Source organism: Gadus macrocephalus, chromosome 13 (genome assembly GCF_031168955.1).
Source record: "Gadus macrocephalus chromosome 13, ASM3116895v1".
In the NCBI taxonomy this organism is placed as follows: Eukaryota; Metazoa; Chordata; class Actinopteri; order Gadiformes; family Gadidae; genus Gadus; species Gadus macrocephalus.
Window position 1 is genome coordinate 2,624,528 of NC_082394.1, and position 26,070 is coordinate 2,650,597.

A 26,070-nucleotide genomic window follows, 5' to 3' on the forward strand; every position below is an offset into this window, starting at 1 on the left:
ATTTAGCAAACCTGACACAGGCCTCTGGTCTGATCAGGACTGGAGGCGGGGTGCAGACTGATGTAGATCTGTTTCACCGCATTTTATATTCTTATTTTTATTTTTTGTGGGCCTACGAAAGACTTTTTTTGAAGTCAGGTCAGCTGAACATTTTACTGTATTACAGGTATAAATCAATATTAACTTTGTTAACTTTTTGTATTTGTGTACTGATTTCATCATTACATCCCCCGAAAGACAGTCTAAACATGTTCTTACTGTAATGTTTTTCATTTTACTTATCAGTGAGTTTATAGGTAACATTTGTGTATTCCTATCACTCTAACAATGTTGCAGTATCAAAAGTGCAGTATGACTCTGGGAAGATGGGTTGTGAGTTTAGCCCATTGGACCTCATTGGATAGTTTGTATCCTATTCTGATCCAATTGTTTTAATGCAATATTTATATGATATATTCACAGTATTGTATTACAATATGGCAACAGCCTTTATACTGTATGTAGCATACAATTGCAACCTATTAAACTATAAAAAAGGAAACAATTTCTACACAATTGTATACATTTGAATGACCTCATGACGGTTTTTTGATGGTGGTGTTTTAAATTTACCACACCTGTGTGTAAGGGAATGTGTTTCAACGATTGGGAAAAACTGTAATGACTAACATTAATTAATGTATGTCACTCCCGATTCAATACACAAGAGGGCCCTGTTGCCTTTGGCTTCTACGGCTCAGCTAAAGTAATGAGACGTTTTCTACTCCTTATGAATCTACTCACTTCTGCTGTTTTCATTCGTCGTCTGCAAAGCAAAAATGCATCGGGATAATCAACTTCAATGTTTAATAAATAACATTATCATCAATTATGCAAGTTCATGAAAAATATATGTTAAAACCGGACATAGTACAAAATTGAATTGTTCTAAAATACTTTTCAGCTTACTCCGTGGCAGCAAGAAAATCATAGGGCAGCACCAGAAGGACGATGGGGGTCCCAGGTGGTAATAATGGACCCTTCCATGCCCCCAAAACGAATCAAATGTTAAAAATAGTCAGACGGTATAGGTCAGATGTGAAATATTAAATAGCTCCCTTTGTGCTGAGAATGAGGTGATGGCTTTTGGTCAGTTTCATAGAAACAGAACGGACGCAACCAAGTTTAAGTATAGTGTCAACAGTTTGTGTGTATGTGTGTGACGCGCACGCCATCCGTCACGACTTTGCCCAGGACTTGCGGCTGACCACGCACTCGCACGCCACGTTGATGCGTATGTGTCTCCACGCCACCAGGTTGCGGTACGTGGTCAGCGCCCGCACGAACGTGTGTGAGTTGGTGCAGTAGGAGTTCCAGTGGCGGGCGTCGATGCCCAGGCAGCTGGACACGCCCGTGCCCCCGGCCGCGCCCGCCGCCCCCCCGCCCCCGCCGCCCAGACAGGACGTCTCGAAGAAGTACTGCTTCTTGTTGACGCTGTTGACGTTGACGTTGGGCAGGACGGTGACCTCGTGACCCGAGATGTCGGTGGCGTGGGTCTTGTTCACCACCCACCCACTGATGCTGTCGCACACCGAGAACACGCCGCGGTGCGGCCCCGTCCCTTGCGCCACCCGCCGCGTCCGGCCCCCCGGGGAGCGCGCGGGACGCCCCCCCCCGGCCCCCGCCCTCACGCCCACGCCGGGCGGGGCGGAGGCCGGGGGCTGGGCGCTGAAGAGGACGCGCGGCGAGCGGGGGCGGCGCTTAGTGAAGAGCTTGGCGTCCACGACGGGCACGGCGCCGGAGGAGGAGGAGGAGGAGGAGGAGGAGGAGGAGGAAGAGGAGGAGGTCCTGACACGGTGGTCCGGGCAGGAGGAGCCCCCCGCGGGGATGGCCTGAAGGGAGGTGATGAAGAGGAGCCAGGCCAGCATCGACGACCTCATGGGAGAAACACCTGGTGTGGGGAAAAATGGAGGGAAACAAGGGGTTGGCTTAGCTCCGGAGGTAGAGCGGGTTCACTTTTAACCGGGAGGTTGCTAGTTCGGCTCCGATAATTCGGCTCCTCTTAGCCGAGTGTCGAGGTGTCCCTGAGCAAGACGCCTTACTCTGGCGGCTCCTGCCTGTGGCCTTGCATTGCTGACACCGCCATCGGTGTGTGATTGCGTGCGTGAACCGTTGTAATTCGCATCCGCTAGATGCCCGTGATGTCAATGTAAAGGGCGACAGCGGTTACAGGGTCAGACCTCCTGGTGGGAGGGTCTCACGGAGAGTGTGACCGACGGTGAGGGTGGAGCGACCCCCAGTCCACAGGTTCTGGCTCTGATCGTCCACCTGTGGACTGGGGGACGTCCGTAAACATCTCAGATAAAGTCTGCTACATGACTAAATAGTCAATAATCTGAAGATAATTTGATAGTCTATCTGCAGATGTGTTCTTTGGCTCGGATAAAGTCTGCTAAATGACTGAATAGTCAATAATCTGAAGATAACTTGATAGTCTATCTGCAGGCGTGTTCTTTGGCGTAACAGCCCACAGGTTCCTTTCACCGCGGCCTAGTAGACCGATGGGTTCCGTCGACCTTTGCAGGGCCTTTATAAACAAACCGAAACACAGGGATCACGGAACAACAAGAGTTCAGCAGACGAGGAACTACACAATTACAGAGGATTGAGGATCCGGACCAATTACAGCCTGGGATTTGAGCGGTGCTTGCTCGAAGGCACAAGGGCGTTGCATACAGCGCCGCGTATATACAGTGCCATTGTACCTATATCGTGTATCCACGGGAACCGGCGCCCTGGGGCCAACCTCTACACGGCGTGTTTATAGGAGACAGGTTCCTGGAGTGCTGCCATCTTGGCCCCTGGGCCCAGGGGCCCCAGTCACTGTTGAGGGCTGATCGTCTCTCTGGTTTATCTCCCCTCAGCCCCTGTGGAGGGAGAGAGAGAGAGGGGGGGGGGGAGGAAGAGAGAGAGGGAGAGAGAGAGAGAGAGAGAGAGAGAGAGAGAGAGAGAGAGAGAGAAAGAGAGCGAGAGAGAGAGAGAGAGAAAGGGAGGGGGGAGGGGCGAGAGAGAGAGAGAGAGAGAGGGGGGGCGAGAGAGAGAGAGAGAGAGAGAGGGAGGGGGGAGGGGCGAGAGAGAGAGAGAGAGGGAGAGAGAGAGAGCGAGAGAGAGAGAGAGAGAGAGAGAGTGTCAGAGGAGAGAGTGACAGAGAGAGGGATAGAGAGAGAGAGCGGTGAGGAGAGATAGAAAGGGAGGGGAGAACGTGAGACAGTTGAAGAGATAGTTAGGTGAAGAGAGAGAGAGACAGTTGGAGAGATAGAGATAGGTAGAGAGAGAAAGAGGTTGAGAGAGGGAGAGAGAGAGACAGTAGAAAAGAGAGAGATGGATAGAAAGAGAGAGGGTGAGAGAGGACAGGTGGGGAGAGAGAGAGAGAAGGGAGGAAAGAGAGGGGGGAAGAGTTGGGTGGAGAGATAGAGAGAGAGAGACAGATGGACAGAGAGAGAGACAGGCGGGAAGAGAACACTTGTAAACCTGCTCTAAATATTTTGAAAGGGGCTTTTGGTAAACGAGGTGTCAGTGTTAATGTGTTTATTTCCGCAAGCGGACACGACGCAGACGCTCTGAACGCAGCCAGACGCACGCGGCACGAGGGTCATGGTGAGATCCCTGGGTCCGCCGCCGCGGCTGATGTGTGTTCTGGATGTACTGGAGGGGGCGTGAGGGGGCGTCCTCCTGGTCGTTCTGTCTGCCAGCCCAGAGGACAGGTATACAACGAGTGATACGTAAGGTTTCCCGGGCAGTGGATCATAAAGCAGATCACACACACTGCTCCGTGGGACTGTGGATTCTCACCCTGTTCCAGGGAGGGGGGCGGGCTCACACACACACACACACACACACACACACACACACACACACACACACACACACACACACACACACACACGCATGCATGCTCACGCGAAAAACACACACACATGAATACTCCAGCCTGCAAAGACACACACACACACACACACACACACACACACACACACACACACACACACACACACACCCACACACACAGTCTAACACACACACACACACACACACACACACACACACACACACACACACACACACAATCACACAATCACGTGCACTCTCAAATGTCGGCATGCCTACACAAACACACACACACAAACACACAAACAGACGTATTAAAGGCAAGCACACATACTGCACACACATACACACACGCAAACAGATGAAGGCATGCACAGGCAAGCACATACAAACACACACGTACAAAAAGTGACACAGAGACATAGTGACATTTTCCTCATGGGTTTTTTAACACTATACAACCACAATACTCCTCACTGCTCTCAGAAACCACTCATCTTCCCCCAGTGGCTTCTGGTTGGACCCCCCCCCCCCCCCCCCCCAGGTACCCGGGGAGGGGGTGGACACGGTCTGATGGCCCTGAACAGCCAGACCATCCAGGAGGGGGGGGAGGGGTCTTCGCCCACCCCACGACCCCCTGTGCTGAGTGACAGGTGGAGGACACCCAGGGAATCACACTACCCCCCCCCTCCATGACCCATCAGACTGCAGCCCGGCCCAGTGGCCCCCAGTCCACCAGCCCAGTAAGCCGATCTGCGCGGGCCGGACCCTCGGGGGAGCCGGAGAAGGTGGGCGGGGGTCACTCAGTATGGTAGCGCCACCGTGGGGGGGCCTGAGAGTGACATGCGCCTCCTCTTCGCTCCTCTCCTTGGGCATTCGTGCGAAACTGCTCATAGTGGATGAAACAGAGCTTTGTACTCAAACTACCCCCCCCCCCCCCCCATACACACACACACGCACGCACGCACGCACGCACGCACGCACGCACGCACGCACGCACGCACGCACGCACGCACGCACGCACGCACGCACGCACGCACGCACGCACGCACGCACGCACGCACGCACGCACGCACGCACGCACGCACGCACGCACGCACGCACGCACGCACGCACGCACGCACGCACGCACGCACGCACGCACGCACGCACGCACGCACGCACGCACGCACGCACGCACGCACGCACGCACGCACGCACGCACGCACGCACGCACGCACGCACGCACGCACGCACGCACGCACACACACACACACACACACACACACACACACACACACACACACACACACACACACACACACACACACACACACACACACACACACCTTGGGTACTTATAGGTTCCCCAGGAATGAAAGCTATGTAGCATTGAGGGATTTACTGTCGTGGACTGTCAATGGCCTGTCACCGAGATAAGATGAGGTTTGATCACCTTGGCTGCCTGCCCTAGCCCATGGCGTCATTCGACTGGGGTTCTGTTTCTGCTAATTACCAGTACCGGTGTGTAACCCCCTCGTACCCCCTTCCCAGTGGGAACACACTGACCCCCCTCTCCAGAACCAGGCGCGGTTGTGGAGGTTGGATGGACTTTGTTATGGCGGTGAGGGGATGGGTCTGAGGGTGATGAAGGGGGTTGTGAGGGCGGGATGAGACTGCAGGCCGTAGCCCAGACCCTGCACGCTGCTGTTCGCCAGAAATGCAGTGTGTGGAGTTTGAAGTCATAGCAACCGTGTGGTTGATGTACTATGGAACCCAGGGGCAAGCTGTATGGGCTGGAATTGGAAATAAGAAAAGGAGAGATTGTTAGGGTGTGGGTCTCTGGGTAACCTAGATAACCATGATATAAAACATGGATGGAGTGTATTTGTAGAAGTTGTTGGTGGTTTCAAAGAGCAATGGGAGAGTGTTTGTGTTTGTTTAGCGGTCCTTTGTGCAATGTGTGCTGTCACATAATTATAACTGCAGCATAGTCTAACTGAATAGATGTGTCCCTACCCTGATTGGCTTGTGCATGTTTACACAGTAATATATTCAAACTCCAACATCAGAGCTCGCTTTTCCTTGGACGGCAGCAGGTGATTGTAATCCAGTAGAACTTTTGTTGACATCAAGCCGTTGACAACCGTGGCCAATTTACTTTGGCTCCTCGACACAACTCATCACAATATCATGAAGTGGGGGTTGGACGACTGGATGTGCACCGCGGTGTGTGGAGGACTCTGGTCTATAGGAAAAAACAAACTGTCGAGGACTCTGAACTAGAATAACCTCTAGAATTCTGTCCTCTAGAATAACTGTGTGGAGGACTCTGGTCCTCTAGAATAACTCACTGTAGAGAGGATACCTCTATATTGAACTTACTCTTTGGAGGACTCTGGTCCTCTAGAATAACTCACTGTAGAGAGGATACCTCTATATTGAACTTACTCTCTGGAGGACTCTGGTCCCCTCCAATAACTGTGTGGAGGACTCTGGTCCTCTAGAATAACTCACTGTAGAGAGGATACCTCTATATTTAACTTACTCTCTGGAGGACTCTGGTCCTCTAGAATAACTCACTGTAGAGAGGATACCTCTATATTGACTCTGGTCCTCTGTGTGAATTGTGTGAATTACTGAGTCTGGTCTGCTGGAAAGGTGACTGTCAGTTCATTCTCCAGCCTCGCCTCGCCTCTCATGTCGGATCGGTTCCAGAGAATACACATCCTTAGTTTCTGCTACTGCTTGTTTTGGCATCTCTGAGTGAGACCACACAGACACACAGAGAGACCCACCACACGCACATACACAAAAACAAACGCAAACACATAGACAGACACACACACACACACATACACACATTGTGAGGCATCAGTGTTTGTGTGTGTCTCATTGACAGAGACCACACAAGCACACACACACACACACACACACACACACACACACACACACACACACACACTCACACACACACACACACACACAGATTATAGATCAATAGAGATTGCATCTTTGTTGACACACTTTTGTCAATCATCTTCTAGACAGACGCATACAGTAAGTAAAATAAATAAATAAACACACAAATGAACATCCACAATGAACACAATACTCATAAAACCCTTCCTCATGCTTCTGTTGATGCCCTGCCAAAAACCTTTGAACAGGCTCGGCTTGGAAGCTAATACCTTGAAGTGAAAGGCTACGTGCTAATCCCTGGTGCCTGGCTATCACCTCCAGGATGCTACGGCTAATCCCGGGGGGTGGGCAGAAAGGAATCAAACACAAACTAAGACGTCTTGATGGAAGTTTGCTTCCCCCCGTTTCTAACTCAAATGTTGTTCCGCAGGTATAAATCGCTTTCCAATATATGCTTGCCACTTGTCTTTAACATATACCAATATAAGAGCCCACAACAAATATAAGAATCTGAAGAATCGACACTCAACTAAACAATCAGAGCTGTTCAATCAACTAATGTCTTGTGAATTTGTATGATTCAATGAACATTCATTCAGGTTATAATTTTATGCAATTCTTTTCTGTGGCCCAATGAGTATCTGAAGCAGTCGTTAGTACGAGGCTAATTGTTTGGGAGCGCACCTATGATTAAGCACGCTGTTTTGGAGGCTCCCTGGATACCGGCAACGCATACAGCGGCATGAAAAAACACAGGACAGCTTACTGGAATGGCTGCACTTAAGAAGAGCCTCTTTCATCTGAACGGTATGTATCATACGCGAGTCCAAAACCGGATCCACTTTGTTCAAGGGCACTCAGGCATACATTTCTACAGGTCTGCGTTGATGTGCGCATGCCCCCGCATGTCTCAGAGACGAGGGGGAATTGAAACATCCCCCTTCTGCGATTTGGCCTCTAGTCACACGGCGCGGTTTCAAATGGATAATCGCGTGCTATTCAAGCATATAATTTCCCTTTTCTCTGACAGCCGTCCTGTTGCATCTCGTTGAGGTAATTCTCTCTGTGTCTCTTATCAGACAACTATGCGGAAAATCATTTGAAGGAAAAGAGACAGCGGGCTTTATGGCCGCGGCGCGGGAGACACCAGCGACCGTGGAACCCGGCTGGATCCAGACTGATTCCACACACACACCATCACCGGACAGATGAGTGGCAGAGGGTCTGGCGGAGTGAGGGCCGGCGTCCGGACCGGGCTGAAACCCTAGCCGAGCCGGCCCAGACCGTACAGCGCAACGGCAGGGGGGGGGCCTAGTCAACCTCGGCGGAACGCCCGGGCGCCCAGAACTAACCGGGTCTTCACTGGGAAGCGCTGCGGAATCCCAGACATCTCCCAGCCGGTCGCTCGCCGGAGACCACAGACTGGATCGGGTTTTTACAGGCGGTCGTTTGGGACGGGGGTTGGGTTCGGGATTAGCACCCCGGCTCTTTCTAGGAAGGGATCGAGGTGTTTCCCGGGGTGTTGGCCGGGAAATCATGCGGTTATACTTCCTGTTCCAAAGGTCACAGGGAACTACCTTTAATCCGTACTTAATGAGAGCCAATCTTCATTATGTCGTGGAGTCGAGTGAAACACACTGAGAAGTGTTTTGCTAAGCTTAGATAAACCAAGTTACCAACGCAACATATCAACCTGAATAAACAAGCAAAATCAGTGCTGGTGTGAAAAACCATTCTTGGTTCACTGAATACGATACCCTACAACACTGAAACGGCACAAGAATGTGAATGGAAACACATGAGCCCAATGGAAACACAAGGACGGATTCATCTCTGGTTCATCACTGGTTCATTACTGGTTCGTTCCGGTCTGAGGGCGGTGTTGGGTGAGAGTAGCGCACAGCACACAACGCACATCCATACATTCAACTGACAGGCAGAGCCATCGCTCAACCAACCGTGACATAGCATCAAGGGCGACCGTTCTGTAGTCATTGTCTGGTGACACACACTCAGCAGCACACACACACACGCACGCACACACACAGAGTTTATATTATGCTCTTAAAGCAGCTGCAAAAATCTTGGCAAGAGGTCGGGCAGGGCTGGCCTGAGATGAACCGCATGTCCCGGCTCTGCGCGTCTGTTTGGCAGTGGGTTTACTGGAGGTACGCTGAAACTCAGAACCACGTCAAACGACGTTAATGATGATGAATTAAAATGGGTCGTGGCCTGTGTCTCCTCCCTCCGCACCGGACGAGATTGCAATGGAACAAGGAGGATGAAATAAGATCATTTTTGACGTGCTTAAGTCTATGCAGCCTGTGTTCTGATTCCCGTTGACATTCCGCACCGCTCTGGCCAGTTCCTCTTTTAAAGAGAGTCGTTTGGGAAGCAGCTGGAATCTGTGTAGGGACTACGATATTGATTGTTTGCTTTGATTGTTATCAGCCTCACTTGTAAAGGTTTGTTTGACTTGAGTTCCCACTAGTCCTGTCAGCATGTCGAGTGTGAGCATCTCCTCCCAAAGAATTGGGTCCGAACCTGCTCCCTGATCGAAAAGGGAGTAACTAATGACGTCGATGAGAAAGATCGCGACTTTCCGCACCACGCTATGAAGCATAACTCTCTCACATAAGAAACAGATGAGCCTTAAACAATATCAAATCATTAACATCCCATTTCTGACCCAAAAATGTAATGTGTTGCGCCCATGAATAGCCTAACCTGAGTGTGAAACCCGGGCCACATAGGGCAACACGTTCTGTGTGTCGTAGCAAACACATGATTTATTACGGCTGTGGTGGAAAGAGTGCGAGGGGGCTTACGGTTGGCTTCTCAGGGCGAGGGTTTGAGTTATGGGTCTGTTAACACACGGAATGCCTGTGTGGCCTTACAATAACTCGGCTCCTTCTCCTAGCTCCTGGGCTCTAACCCTCTCTCTCCTAGCTGCGGGTCTATGACTCTCTCTCTCTCTCTCTCCTAGCTCCAGGCTCTGACTCTCTCTCTCCTAGCTCTGACTCTCTCTCCTAGCTGCTCTGACTCTCTCTCCTGGCTCTGACTCTCTCTCTCCTAGCTCTGACTCTCTCTCTCTCCTGGCTCTGACTCTCTCTCTCCTAGCTCTGACTCTCTCTCCTGGCTCTGACTCTCTCTCCTAGCTCTGACTCTCTCTCCTAGCTGCTCTGACTCTCTCTCTTGGCTGCTCTGACTCTCTCTCCTGGCTGCTCTGACTCTCTCTCTCCTAGCTCCAGGCTCTGACTCTCTCTCCTAGCTCTGACTCTCTCTCCTAGCTGCTCTGACTCTCTCTCTCCTGGCTCTGACTCTCTCTCCTAGCTGCTCTGACTCTCTCTCCTAGCTCCAGGCTCTGACTCTCTCTCCTAGCTGCTCTGACTCTCTCTCCTGGCTGCTCTGACTCTCTCTCTTAGCTCCAGGCTCTGACTCTCTCTCCTAGCTGCTCTGACTCTCTTTCCTGGCTGCTCTGACTCTCTCTCCTAGCTGCTCTGACTCTCTCTCCTGGCTGCTCTGACTCTCTCTCCTGGCTCTGACTCTCTCTCCTAGCTGCTCTGACTCTCTCTCCTGGCTGCTCTGACTCTCTCTCCTAGCTCCAGGCTCTGACTCTCTCTCCTAGCTCCAGGCTCTGACTCTCTCTCCTAGCTGCTCTGACTCTCTCTCCTGGCTGTTCTGACTCTCTCTCCTAGCGCCAGGCTCTGACTCTCTCTCCTAGCTCCAGGCTCTGACTCTCTCTCTCCTGGCTCTTACTCTCTCTCCTAGCTGCTCTTACTCTCTCCCCTAGCTGCTTCGACTCTCTCTCTCCTAGCTGCGGGGCTACTCGTTCGCACGCTGGAGACCCAGAGAAAGGTTAGCAGGCAGGGGCCTGTTCCCATGGCTTCATCGACGGCCGCCCCACCCTGGAAGGCCTGTGGAGTCCTTGGTCATCGATAGCGTCTGCTGCCAGTGAGGGAGAACTGGGGGAAGTCTGTTTTGAATCTAAAGGTGTGAGTTGGCACGAGGGGACTGACAGACGGTGGTAATCAACCCTAGCGGTGGGTGTTTCACAGGTACACCGTGGTCTCACACTGGGAGGAAGGGGGGTTTAACACGATGAAGATAACCTGCGGTGAGATACACAGCATGGCTTTACACACAACCTCGACAGCCCTTGTTAATTCACACTGTTACTGTACCTCCACACTCCATGTTTATATACACTATAACTTTTCCTATTCTCCATGTTTAAACACACTATAACCGTACATATTATCCATGTTTATACACACTATTACTGTTCACAAGATAACTGTACCAATTCTCCATGTTTGTACACACTATTACTGTACCTATCCTCCATGTTTGATTACATACTGTCCCTCTAAACTACACATCCCTCAAATATTGATCTGGGATAATTGTATTCATGGTGTTGTCAAGCACTTCGTACAAGCTATATAAATACAGTTTGATCGCTGCATGGGTGCAAAACATGATATATGATAAATATTAACATTTCATAAAAACATTTGACATACATGACATAAATACAGCACACACCTGAGTCAAGCTCCACTGTCTTCTGGCCAAGTGATTAGGATTAATAATAGGATGAAAGAGTTGGGGTCAGAGAACGCTAGGTGAGTGAGGTGTACATGATGTGTCATCCAAAGTCAGTGTCAATCCCCAGGAACCTGAGACCACAGTCCAACAGCAGCTCTGTGGAATGCAGGACCATACATTTGTACGGTACGCTCAGTGAGGATGTGACAGGGCCCGCAGTGATGTATAGACAGAAATGTAATCCAGCGCTGGGTAGGGCTGCTCGATTATGGGAAAAATCATAATCACGATTATTTTGATCAATATTGAAATCACGATTATTCAAACGATTATTTTTGAATAATCTAAAGATATGTATCCAGCTGTTCTTCCCTTTCTACAACAGATACAATTAAAAAATACATTATTTTATTTTTTATTTATTTTTAAATTGAAAAACTAGATTATTGTTGATTTTGTGATCGTTTGATGCTAAAATCGAAATCGCGATCATAATTCGAATAATCGCCCAGCACTAGTGCTGTGGACATTTCACTCAGCATCCCGACGTCATAAAACACATCCAAGCATGAGGCGATGATGAACCAGGTATAGATTTCCCCAGTGACAGTGTTTGGGGGTGCTTGTACTTCATGTGCCTCACCTGCAATATACCCTCCCCCTCACATCTCCTTCTGACACACACAAACACAACCCCGGCAAATTGAATCAATCTACTTTTACTTGGTGTGGAATGTGTTCATAGATTGGGCTGCACAGTTGAAATTTCAAGACAGATTGTTTGAAAGACAAACGCACAATATCTCCCCCTCCGAAGCCAAAACACCACACCTTGGCAGACTAGACAGCTCTCTACATATATCTACATGCTCTTCATGCTTCTGAATCCGGGTGCCCTTGGGGAAATTCCTCGGACCGATTACGAATACCGCTGTAATGTTTCCCTCGATTGGACCACAATATTAACACACTGAATGCCGAAAAGCAAAATATGTCATCGGAGGATACAAGGCTAGTCACCCGGCTTTTAAATACCGCAATTCCACAGCTTAATCCGGAAAGGAGCTCTTTGGGATACAGCTAAGCAGGTAATTGGTTAATTGGTTAATTGCTTGATTAGTCTGCTGGAGCCTAAATGTCCCAGGAACACCCCTTCTCTCTCCTGGGGGGCCACAGCTTCATCCCCTCGGTCCCGCCCGTCTGGGCTGGGACCCGAAGCCCTTTGATGGCTTCACCTTGCTTCAATGGAGGAGCAGCGTGCACACACACACACACACACACACACACACATACACACACGCGTACGCTTACACACGCGGGAGCACGTACACACACACACAGATACACACACACAATCTCACACACACGTGGGAGCACGCAGACACACACAAACACACAAACGTGGGAGCATGAACACACACACACGCAAACACGTGGAGGCACACCCATATCACACAAACACACACACACACGCATGCACGTGGGAGAATGCACACACACGCATATCACCCACACGCATATGGGAGCACACACAGACACACACGCATAACACTCACAAACAAACAAACACCCCCCCTACACACACACACACACACACACACACACACACACACACGCACACACACACACACACACACACACACACACGCACACACACACACGGCTAGGAGAGGGACAGAAGGGATTAGCTGCATCTCCTGAGCCCTCTGTGCCGCCGTTTGAAGGAGTGGGAGACGTTTGAGGTGTTGACTCTACACGTCGGAGCACCTATGGGCTTCATCTGTCAGCCAGGCATGTGAGGCGCAAGGAATCGATGCATGGAGAGGAAAAGGTTTCCTGTTGTTGATACGAGCGATGGTTTTAGGGATCAAATGTTGAATCTCAGTTGAAGAGTTTTTTTCCCCATGAAAATAACTTTAACTCTTAAAGAGTTTTGTGGTTCAATAGAGTGACACAGTGAATTAAATGCTTTAAGGAAAGAACATTTGACTGTGAATTGTAAAGTTTTAATTATACTTATGCTTTTGTTAAGTTAAGCTTCAAAGTTAATCAGAATAACTATATTTGTTTATTTTCTTTGCTGGGTATTTTAAAGTTGAATATAAATATATATATATGACTATCATGGAATATTCATCCCTAATCAAATGTGATTCTGAACGTTTTTGAATTGTTAGTGTAACAAATGAAAAGTGATGAAAGGATCCCTTGAAATCGTATCCCTTTCATTTCCATTTTTTCTTTTTCCAATTAAAGACTTGACAGACGTGACATAGTTTACCCATGGCTTCTCCAAACGGAACATTTGGTTTCCAGAACCTCACGTCACTCAGTGACCTGCTTAGATAATAGGGCCACAAAGTTTGGAAAGATGCCTTCACCAAAGTAGTTTGGACTTCTGGGACTCAACATTTGAACGTTTACAAAAATGTCCTGCTTGTGTGGTAAAGACATGTCAAACTTATTTAACCTTCTTAGCAAATAGTGAAGATTAATAACCAATTTTAAAACTCTAAACTTTGAAAGGTGAACATCTAAGAATTAACTTGAAGATAACTCTGCTTGGTTCAGAGCTGAACAGTTGGTTAAAGCTATAGTAAAGTCTCTCACCTCTTTAGCCAACCCCGTCCTGGCTCTTCCACAGAAGGTGAGTGTGTTCAGGTCAGCTTGAGAGAATATTCCAGTATGGGTTGGTGTTCCCAGGATAAGTCAATGAGACCGACTTGTGTCGTCATTCGTCCTGTAAAATCCTCTCTGGTCCCTGCACTTGCAAGAAAGATGATTGTGTTGAAAAGTAGATGAGAGAAGTTCCTTGACTTCTGCCTCTGGTGAGGAATCCTGCAGGTCCTAGTGCCCCACTCTGTCTATGCTGTTTGGAATCCAGATTCAAGGATAATCAACCTTAACTCACACAGACTGGATATCCATACAAATTCTAGCTATTGTTCCACTGGTAAGAACTGCTGTGTTGGATCATTATTGGGTATCTATCTTGCCGTTTGCTTAATTGTCATAAATACATTTATTCTATTAACACCTTGTTGAGGTTTGATAGAATTCTGCTCTTCTCTGCAGAAGAATTGTTTTCTTCTTTAAAAAACAAAAACCCTGAAGAAACAAGCGCTGCAGTTGTGAAAGAGGTCCTACAGAACCAATTCATCAACATCTAAATCCGGTTTTCTTTTGGATCTGCATACGTTTTCCAGACATCTGAGCCTTCAGCTCGTAAATCTGTGCCCTGCCGAGATTTACGACCGCCTACATTGTAAATGAAGGCTCACCACATGGCCAGCTCATATCCAATGGACTTCTTCATCCATCCAGCCGTTCCCTACTCCCCTCAAGCTCAGGTTAGCCCAGGTGTTTGTGTTTAGAATCAGGAGAGGGACAGGCTAATGCCCTCAGCCCTGTGGTGTGAGCTACCCGGGGTTATCACGGACACTTTCCCATGAGGGAGGGACTGCGCTGTGCTGTTTTAATAGACACCAGCGTTGCTGTGTGAGTGGATATGCTAACTGTAAGGACAAGGAGCGACAAGCTAAGCTAAGCTATTCCATGTGGGGAGGCAATGTACAGCAATGGTCTTGTGTGTGTGTGTGTGTGTGTGTGTGTGTGTGTGTGTGTGTGTGTGTGTGTGTGTGTGTGTGTGTGTGTGTGTGTGTGTGTGTGCGTGTATGTGTATGTGTGTGTGTGTGTGTGTGTGTGTGTGTGTGTGTGCGTGTGTGTGTGTGTGTGTGTGTGTGTGTGCGTGTGTGTTTGGGTCTCTGTGTGTGCATATATATATTATATGTGCATGTGTGTGTGTGATTGTGTGACTTCTAAACCCTTGGAGGAAAGGTAATTTAGAATTCTTCTTGGATAGAATGTGAGACGTTCTTGATATTGCCTCGTGTAAGTTAAATATTGGAAATCTTTTTTTAAATTCTTTCCCCTAATAAAAATGTGAAATGTGTTTCCATTTAAACTACTGCCACCCTGCAACATCTGGGGCCAAGTCGGAACATCTGGTACCTTCTCACGGTATCACAAATCGAGGTTCACACTACGACCAACGCTAACCCTAACCCTGACGCTCTGATAACGGGTTCTTCTCCTTGGGCTTGCCCTCTTCACAGAGGACCCTGCAGAGGTCATGTCTGCCATTCTGGTGGCTTAATCACATCCATGTCTCATTACTGTCCGACCTAATGAACACAGTTTCACCCCCTCATGCAACCATGTGAAGAGCAGCTACTGATCACCGTGTTCATTTAAATCAAACGTTTTTATCTCTTCTTAAATGACAATGACAATTGCAATGTCATAATAACACTGCAACTACTATAAATCCCCCCTGGACCCCCACTCACCCACCCAAACCCATAGTTATCCTACAGCCAGCATGCTTTGGACTAGGAGCCTCTTCACAGTGGCCTCCTGCCTCATGACATAATGGATTAGCCTCGACCTGTCCACCACCCCGCCCGACCCATTACCCACAATGCCTCACCCCACATGAGACCCACGAAGAACCCAGTAGAGGAACTTCTTGGAGGGCTATCTGGAATAATTTGGCCCCTGCGGCGCTTTCTTCTCTTTCACCTTCCCTCTTCCACCTCCTCTTCTTCCTCCTTCAACTCCTCCTCCTCGTCCTCCACCGACTCCTTCACCTTCTCTTCCACATCTGCCCTCTCATTCACATCTGCTTTCTCCACTGTCTCCGGCTCTTCTACCTCCTCCTCATCATCCATTCTGCCTCCTCTTCCTCTGCTTCCTCCCGTCTCCATCACCTCCACCCCCCTCCTCCTCCATCCCTTCCTCCTCCATCACCCCCTCCTCCTCATCATCATCATCATCATCTTCCTTCATGTCTTCGTCCTGACTGGCCTGTGAATGGCGTCTTGCTGGAGCCGTTGTCTTGACCCTGGCGGTCCAGACCGTTAACCAGGGGGCTCAGGGGCGACCCACTGGCTGGGAGGAGAGTGGAGTGACGGGGATCATAAGCCCAGTGTGAAGGATCATGGAGAACCATCAAGGGTTTGATGCGCTACAACCCTCGGATTCAGACGTGAGCTCTGTGTAAACGATGTTTACGATATTTATCTGACCACTCATGGTACTTGAGAGTCACTTGAGAACCAATTGTCGTGGATTCATAATGGATATATGAAAGGCCTGGCCCAGAGGACAACTGTCCTTATTTTATTCATTTTGGGATTGCGCCGAACAGCGCCCAGGGAAATCAGCGTTGACAGTTTTTTCGTCTGGAAGTGTCGAAAGCCATCTGTGAGTGGCTTGCGTTTAACGTTCACCAAGTGGTCCCACTTAGGTTGATATACTGATGTCAATATCCAAAATGACAATATCCTGACTCACATCGGGGAATAGCATTCGTCTTTATTAGAGGAAACCTGAAACCCTAGCATCTGAATGTTTCGTCGTATCCGAGAGGAGGACTTGGCAGGCCTCGCGTGGGGGAGTAGGTTTCTGTGCACGGTAGACGACCAGGAGAGAGTCATAACAGTAGCTCTGCAGGTCTGCATGGTGGGGGGTGTATACATGGCCGTGTCGTTAGCATGCTTTAGATGTGCAGATGGTTTGGCTAAAAGAGGGATTGCAATGACCTGAATCAACACTCGACTCATTCACTTAGGATGCAAACCCTTGACTGCTGAGAGTGATTGATATTTGTTGAATATTTCAACGGTTGATGGTGGGAGGTTAAGTTCACACACACAACTAATGTTGTGTGCTTTTGTACCAGATGCTGTAAGTATATTTACTCTATCTTTAAAAAGATTAAAAAAATATCCGGACTTTGTTACTAACATTGCTACTTAACTTACTTAGTTACTAAACTTTGATGCTCGTTGCATGGGAAGAATCTCTTGTAGGGCCATTGAACAATCCGTGTCGCTCCATAAAAAAGCGCCATGAATCCAATTGTTTACATCTGGGCTTCCTCAGCCACAGTGGATCAGAACCGCGGCTGGCTAGGACGGACGGCTGGGCGGAACAAGGCAGGAAACACGGAGATTAGATTACCTGGAAACGCGACTCATCTGAGATCAGGAAAGGGTCAGATCCACGTTGAGTGGTTTCGGTTTCCCCTCTTCCGTCAATTCACATCGCGATCATGGTGGTGTGTTTCAAAAGTAAAGTGTGCTTGGAAAATGGGCCATCAGGCTTATAAGGGTTGGCTGTGCTGTGAGTCTGGGGGAGAGTGTCTACCAGAGGGTTTTCTTAGATCACATTAGCATAGTATGTGGAAAAACGCGTGGCCTTTAATATCTCTGTAAAAAAAAACGAGACTTATAGCGCTATAAAATGAGTTTTATAGCGCTCCAAAAGGGCGGGAACATTTGAAGGATAATCCCGGTTCCTAAAACACAGTTAAGCAGCAAAGCTTGACCGAGTTAAATCCTCTTCCTCAACCCGAGGATTCCCTGCTGTCACTTCCTACGACAACATCGGAAAGGAAAGGAGGAAAGGAAAGGGGTGAAGGGAGCCGAGAGAGCCAGGCGTTCAAAGGGCTGTGAGCCGCCCTGTCAGATTATCTCCAGCAGAACACCTGACCTAACAACTGATCTAAGGGAGCGCAGCTCAGGACCACCAGCTAAACCCCGGCTAAACATCCGCCCAATGACCCACCCGTACCCTGCGCTGACCTTCTCTCACCCTCACCCCTCATTACTGCCCCCCCCCCCCCCCCCTCCCCCCCTCCCCCTACCCCCCAGACCAGCGGCCCCAACTGCCCTGGGGCTAGTAGCCAGATAGCCTTTCAGCTCTCAGAAAGAGACCCCCGTAAGCCCTAACACACACAATGACCGGGTTGTCTCGCACAGAAAGGATCGTTTCTCCGCCCGGCTTAGATTTCTCATTGCGTGGAAAAATTCTGCAAATCTCCTAGCGTGGTGTTGCCCATGTCAGCCTGTTTGAGTCTTTGTGTGTGCCACTTGGTAATTCTCCAAGGCGTTCGATCGCATTCATAAATAACGTACATTACTGTCCCAACGGTCCCATGACGCATGCGGCCGTTACATGCCGTTATTAATGCGCCTCCAGAATCCTTCCTATGTGAAACTATGTTCCTATGTTAAACTGCACATTTCTCCTCACAAATTATTTTGCTGCTGTTGAGTTATGCTCGAGCAGATCTATTCAGGGTTTACTATTTCTTCATGTTGCCTTGTAGCTTTGAGCCACAGAGGCTACAGAGATGTGTTGTCATTCAGGAGAAGGTACGGCTAAGGGCGTCTTGCACAAGGGTGTCTGCCGGTTTGAACCCAGAACTCAGGGTTCGAACACCCGAACCTTTTGGCTCGGATTCGTACCACGCAATCACGAGAGACCTCGCTGGATTTTATCAATTAGATTCAAAACCAGTACAGTCAGACTTTAGGAAAATAACAAAACATACACGTCCATTTGTTGTACGTCTGTGTCCTGTGTGCTGCTGTGACTCACCCAGATTTGAGCACATCTGTGTCGGCAGCTGCGTAACGATCTGGTGATTCAATATATTAACGCAGTGTTTGTTTAGAAAGCTGTCTGTCGGTAGGACGCGGTCCGCCTAAATGGGACGGCACTGTAGACAGCTGGGGACTTGTTTATAAGCCACCTCACGTCAAGGTTGGGCAAAATCCTACTCTTTCTAATAACTTAATCTGCTGGCATGTATATTATGTGTACTAGTTACTTTGAGTCATTTAGTTGATGCTTCAATCCAACTTGACTTTTTGAGAGACATGTCATTTAGGAGCACGTAGGGATAAGCTGTCTCGTCTCAAGGATGCTTCAAAGGTAGAATGTTGCCACAAAGGATTGAAAACAGCACATTTAAGACGGGAGTCACCATTATACCCCCCTGTGGTCCTTCTACCCCAAGGTTACAGGTCTGTGTTGGAAATAGCCATTGCCCAAAATACCTGCCTTTTGGGTTTTTCCATTCATAAATGTGCTCCTTGTGCGCGGTGCCACCTTGGTCTCCTGCCACCACGGTCTCCGGCCAGAGGGAGCTGCCAGCAGCTCACAGGATCCTGCCTGGCCGTGCGTGTCCCCCGCCTGCCGCCCAGAGAGCCTCGCTAAACCCCTGCTCCCTCCCAGCCAGCGGATCAAGGCCCTAAAGACCCTTCAGACCCTGGCGTGTTCCCTGAGAACACAGCCCGCCTCTGGGCCAGTCTGGGCCAACAACACTCTCCAGCCCACGACATTCTCTGCGCCACAACACTCACCAACCCGAGACAGTCTTTACCCCGCGACACTCTCTGCTCCATGACACTGACTAACCCATGACACTATCCACCCAATGACACTCACCACCCAACAACAATCTTCACCTCACAACAATAACTAACCCAAGATACCCTCTACCCCACAACACACTTTATCTGCGTTTTTAGGCAAAGCTCCAAATTGCCCGTTTGCCTCGAGGCGATGACCCGATGTCAAGTTCTTGTCGGTTGGTTTGTTGGTGACACATCGGCGGGAAACAATCCGATTGGCCGGGGAGACGTGGGTACGTGACGTTCGCTCAAAGAGAGCTCTATGAATGTTTCTCTGTCGATTGGAATGCAAGCCAACATATCAAAAGACCTTATTGAAAATCGGACACCAATGAGAAATCCCCAAATCCCATTTCCGCCTGGAGTGAGAGAGAAGGCTAGGAATGGGATGTAGCTAAGTGTTTTTTTGGAGTTTTTCCATATTCTTTCTTAATCCCGGAAATGTCTCTGATTGGTTCCAAAGACTGGTAAACAACAGTTTAATGTAGGCTGTTAAATCGCACAAATGTTCAAGATAAAAATATATAATCCCTGCATGTGTTGGCATAACGATGACAACTTAAGATAGTAGTGCACTACATGCACATCCACTCAAATGCCACTTCCCTTGTGCACAACTCAAATGTCAGCAAATGTCAGTGTGTTTAAGAAAACACACACGCACTGCTCACTTTTGAGCTCCAGTGAAACAAACGACCAATAAACAGAAGTCTTAGTCTCTGCGGTCAAAAGAAGAATGTGATGACGCCATTTTGTTTGCTTTATAAGGCCACAGATTGATTGCAAAGCTCTGGGGTATTTGAAGAGCAAATAAAAGAGATTATGTTTGATGGGGAAATGTATCAAACGCTGACAAGAATACTCCAAATATCCTAGTTTGGGTGAGTCATGATATAATTTATTGTTTAAATATTTGTTCAATTTAATCTTCTCAACAAACATGTTAAAACATGTTTATATCAATCTATGACATATAAAATAACCCCAACTGAAAAATGACATCGAGTGTTTTCGGTAGTTACTGTTGTTGAGTACGTTTCACGCCAAACAATAAACACTATATTTTAAAACAACCAAATCCCAAACCAAAAGTCCCACCGTTAAAAACAACCGTGAATAAGGAGAAACATCAACAGAGCTTCAATGGCTGTCGTTAGCGGTGAGCAGCACGTAGCGCCGACTAGCACGTAGCTTGGCCTCAAAATCAAATATGGCGGGAGGGTGTGTGTGGGAGGCGGCGGCTGGGGGGGGGGGGGGTAGTGAGCTGATTGGCCCCTCCAGGTGGGCTCCCATTATAGCGGGAAGGCCCCGAGCCCAGCGGAGGCGAGAGTTAGCGCCTCAACCTAGAGGCTTGGCTGACCTTTCACCCCTTTTGAAATTGTGGATGTGATCAAATATTCGTGGGTTTGTGCCGGGGGATATTTCCCCCGAGTGGAGCCCGGGGCGGCCGAAACAAGGAGTGGCGGTGAGGAGGAGTTCTTCCTGTGGTTAGCTTCACCCCCTGAATGCCGCTGGGAGGCTGGTGAGACCCCAAGACTGAATGTGTGTGTGTTAGTGTCAGTGGCTCACAGGAACTCTGGAGCAACTTAGCAATTCATGTAAACGTGTTTTTCTTCGATCTGAAATCTGAACCCAGGGTCTAAAAAACAGCCTTAACCAGACCCATCTTTATTTAGCGAGACCTGTCGACCACCATTACTGTGGTAACTGTGGGAAGCCTGGGTTGGTTTTTACCTCCTTCATTAGGTAAAGCGTTCTTAGGTCTGATGAAAGGTGCTGCAACTAAAAGTGATTACTATAATTTATTATAATTATTATCCTCCTCTTCCCTTCTTCTCTCTTCTCCATCTCCCCCTTTTCCCTCCTTCCTCCTTGTCTCTCCTCCTCCCCCCCTTGTTTCTCATTCGTCTCTCTTGTCCTCCTCCTCCTCTTCCCTCCGTCTCTCTCCTCCTCCCCCCTTGTCTCTCCTCTGTCTCCCTTCTTCTCCCTTCTCTCTCCTCCTCCTCTTCCCTCCTCCTCTCATCTCCTCCCCCCTTTTCTCTCCTCCGTCTCTCTCCTGAAAATGTCAAAAGACACAAGAAAAACATTATTATTTTCTACTTGTGAAAACCACGAGAACTCGTGCTATCCGTCTCAGCGGTTTCGTGATTCACACCCGGGCGTGAGGCGGGGATGTGGTGGTCGAGGTGTGGAGCCTCACGCTCTCCCCCCAGGGTGTCACATCGGATGACGGCGTCGGCAGAGAGCTTTTCTGTTAATGCCTCAAACCTCGTGGAGGTGCGAAGCAGCCGAGATCCATCAGCAGCACCGAGAACTGACTCATGCTCTCCCCGGAGTCCTGTCCTATCTTTCCTCTCCTCCTCCCTCATTCGCTCGCCTCCCCCCCCCCCCCCCCCCCCTACCCTCCTTCTCTTTCCTCCATCGTCTCCTCCCCCCTTCCCTCATTCTCCCTCTTCCATCGTCTCCTCCCTCCTTCTCTCCCCTCCATCTCCCCCTCTTCCCTTCTTTCTCTCTCCTCCTCCCTCTTTCTCCCCCCTTTCCCCCTTCTCTATAATCTGTCTCCCTCCTCCCCTTCCCCCTCTCTCTCCCCCTCCCCTCCTTCTCTCCCCCCTCCCCCATTCTCTCTCCTCTTCCCCCCTTCTCTCATCCTCTTCCCCCCCTCCTTCTCTCTCCCCCTCCCCTCTTTCTCACTCCTCCTCCCTTCCTTCTCTCTCCTCCTCCCCCCTTCTCTCATCCTCCCCCTTCTCTCTCCTCCTCCCCCCCTCCCCTGATACCTTTCCCCCCCCCTTCTTGTTCATTGTTCAGTGATGGCCGCTGGGAGGAGGCGGAGGGACATTCCTGTGTAATTAGTCCTGTTTTCTAGCCCAAGTGGCCCCCACAGAGTTCCCCAACTATGCTCCGTGCCTAGGGACATACGTAGATACGCCTAAGCCAAAAGCATCAGTGTCTCGTCGTGTCTGTCTCTCTTTCTCTTGTTCACTGGTTCTCTCTCTCTCTTTCTCCCCATCTCTTATCTCTTTGTCTTAGTCTGTGTTTCTCACACTTGTCCTCTCCGACCCATTGTCTCTCTATTCCAGTGCTCTCTTTCCAACTGTCGTGCTCCATCTTTCTCTCCATCTCTCTCCCCCTATCTTTATCTCTCTCTGTCTATGCCCCCCCTCCCTCTCTCTCTCTGTCTCCCTCTCTGTCTCTGTCTCGCTCCCCCCCCCTCTCTCTCTCTCTCTCTCTCTCTCTCTCTCTCTTTCGATGTCTCCCTCCCCCCCTCTCTCTCTCTCTCTCTCTCTCTCTCTCTCTCTCTCTCTCTCTCTCTCTCTCTCTCTCTCTCTCTCTCTCTCACTGCCTCTCTCTCTCTCTCTCTCTCTCTCTCTCTCTCTCTCTCTCTCTCTCTCTCTCTCTCTCTCTCTCTCTCTCTCTCTCACTGCCTCCCTCTCTCTTTCTCGGCGGCGGCTATGAAGTCATTTCCTGGGTGTGTCTCTGATCCCGGGCTACGGATACTGTGCTGTTGACATTGCGGCGGTCTTCAGCGGGGATGTCCGTCTCCATCGTGTCAGAGACGGACGAGGTCCGGAGCTCTCAGGTGGGCGTGCGAGCCTTCTGAACGAGTGATGGATCATCGCGGGCGTTCTCGGGTTTGATGATTGCTTGTCCCTGGCTCCCTGAGTCTCCATGCCATGAACAACAACCACGAGCACTGGTGTGGGTCCCCTCACACCATAATACCACATCCTTATCTCTGAGCTGAGGAACCACACAATTCCCAGCCTCTAACAGCGGCCGACTGTTAGTGAAGTCGGTGAATCCAATTCAGAGACCCACACACAACCCGTACACATTGGGACGACAGGAAAAAATCGGGGTTTTTGTTTTTGTAGAGTGACAAGTCAACATTGTACTCTGGGAGGTATTACATTGGGAAGCCAGTTTGATGTGTTTCATAAGCATCTTGGGATACACTAATTAATATTCACGGCAATGGGTGTTTGCTTGTGGGGGGTTGGCCGGGTCGGTGTGTGTTTGTGTGCGTGTGTGTGTGTGTGGGTGTGTTTGTGTTAGTGTGTCAATGTCTGTGTGTATGTCTGTGTGTGTGTGTGTATGTATGTGTTCGTATGTGTGTGTGCGTGGGTTGGTGGATGTGTGTGCGTCGGTGTGTGTGTCAGTGTGTCAGTGTGTGTGTGCGTGTGTGTGTGTGTGTGTGTGTGTGTGTGTGTATGTGTGTTTCTATGTGTATGTGTGTGCATCATGTATGAAGCAATTTCCTCAATATCATCTTATATCCAATGTATATGCAAGGCAAACTTGCTATCGATATATATTTTACAATTTGCCACACACAATAGTAAAATGTGTTTGCACACATCACATGTGAGTTGGGGAGGGTGGTTGCGTATATAGCCATTTCCTCAGTATCATCTTTAATGCATAGCCAATGTATATGCATGTGTGTGTGTGTGTGTGTGTTTGTGTGTATGTGTGTGTGTGTGTGTGTGTGTGTGTGTGTGTGTGTGTGTGTGTGTGTGTGTGTGTGTGTGTGTGTGTGTGTGTGTGTGTGTGTGTGTGCGTGTGTGTGTGTGCGTGCGTGTGACTACATCCAAGCATGGCAGGGCATTTCGAACACTACTATAATACGTGACTCCTCCGTGTGACCCTTGACCTTTCCATGCTATTACAGAATGGAAGGGTCACAGTTCATATCCTTGGCTCCTTGCAGCTCATACATTTCCACGGGTTAACCTGTGCATTGGATTAGTGCTGGTATTTTATACCTATGTCCAGGTGATTATTAACCAATCAGGTTCCAACGCTTCACCTGACATCTTATACCTGCACTCCTTTTATGGGCCTAAATTTACAGTTACATTTAGGGAGACGCCTTTATCCAAAACGACTTAGAAAAAGTTCATTTGTCAGAAAAAAGAGAAACAACAATATATCTCTGTCGGTACAGTAAGGATGTTCATAGGACCAAGTGCCAAGCACTAACAATTAATAGGTTAACCCATTCCCTGTGTACAGGGAGTGGGTGACAAAGATAGCTAGGATAAGATGCTACACGATGCTAACTACTATTTTAACTGTGTACATTAAGTGCCAGGATGTACTACAATAAGTGTGTACATTTAGTGCCAGGACGTACAACATACAATAAGTGTGTACATTATCTGCCAGGACGTACTACAATAAGTGCGTACATTAAGTACCAGGATGTTCAACACACAGTAAGTGCGTAAGAGCGATGTGGGGGGGAGACGTTGAGAAGGGGGACCACGTGCCTCAGAGGACTTTCCACATCCCCTCGGCGAGAGAGCGACACAACTTCCTTACTGCCCTGCCCTCCTGTGGCTGGGAAGGGAAATTATTCAGAGGAAAACTGGTTAGGCTGAGTTACCACAGAGCTTTATAGCAGTGTGAATGACCCACCGGTCAACCGGTCAAAGTGATCGGTCAGAGTGATAAAGTACTTTGTTACTCTGGGGACACTGTCAATCAATTCACTTTGATCAATCAATTCATACATCTGTCTGGCTGGAGAGAGAGAGAGAGAGAGAGAGAGAGAGAGAGAGAGAGAGAGAGAGAGAGAGAGAGAGAGAGAGAGAGAGAGAGAGAGAGGGACAGTGTGACTGTACTCTTTAATCTTGAATTCAAACTTAATGGTTGACAACAGTTCACTTCATTACTATTCGCTTTCTTCATGAGGAGAAACGATCATCATGAAATCGTCACCAAACCAACCAAATTCACCACCAACATCTACCATGTTCCACTGCATTTCATTCAAGAGAGACTCACGGGCGACCCTTCCAGGCCCGAGCACCCTGATTGCGCAGCACGTGTGCGTTGAGTCGGGCGCCCTGGTAGATGTATAGGACCAGTCTTCCTGTTGATGCCTGCTGATCCTCAGAGGAGAGGGAGCGGTATGGCTGCTGCCTCATTAGGGGTCAGAGCAGATCAGTCTCCAAGGACTGGAGCTGTCAGCTGCAACAACACATCAAGGGAACATTCTCACCGCCGGAGAGGTGCTAATCCCCCCCCCCCCCCCCCACCCCAACATGAGAAGGAGTCATAGAGACGGAGAGTAGAAACGAGCAAAAGAGCGCAGGATTTTGAAAACCAACAACTCGACAGAAGCCCCCTCCCTTTCTAATCCTCCATCCCTATGTTCCTCTGACATTGAGAATTTAAAATCACAGGGATTGAAAGTATGTCGAATTGGTTCTTCGAAAAACCAATCACCGAAGGGATGGCCTGATTGGTCAGTGATAAACCGGGATCAGCCCGGACTGGTCTAACATCTAAATCAGCTCATCAAAAGGCAGTCACGGTCAGCTCAAAACGGATAAAACGGACCCATGCTGGGGGGTGGCGTGTGTCTCCGGAGGCAGAGCGGGTCGGCTGGTAAGCGGGGAGGTTGCTGGTTCGATCGCCGGCTCCTCCTAGCTGTGAGTGTCGAGGTGTCCCTGAGCAAGACGCCTGATCCACACTGCTCCCG

The 26,070-nt window shown here is 49.1% G+C and overlaps 1 protein-coding gene across 1 annotated transcript; it reads right to left on the reverse strand.

The window, feature by feature from the left end:
• Nucleotides 1–832: 832 nt before the first annotated feature.
• Nucleotides 833–15,075, reverse strand: ngfb (nerve growth factor b (beta polypeptide)). The gene is made up of 3 exons (XM_060070182.1): nucleotides 13,930–15,075; nucleotides 2,745–2,906; nucleotides 833–1,930 (listed from the first exon to the last, which is right to left on the reverse strand). The coding sequence occupies exon 3, from the start codon at nucleotides 1,917–1,919 to the stop codon at nucleotides 1,218–1,220; it is 702 nt and encodes a 233-aa protein (XP_059926165.1). The 5' UTR covers nucleotides 1,920–1,930; nucleotides 2,745–2,906; nucleotides 13,930–15,075; the 3' UTR covers nucleotides 833–1,217.
• Nucleotides 15,076–26,070: the final 10,995 nt, after the last annotated feature.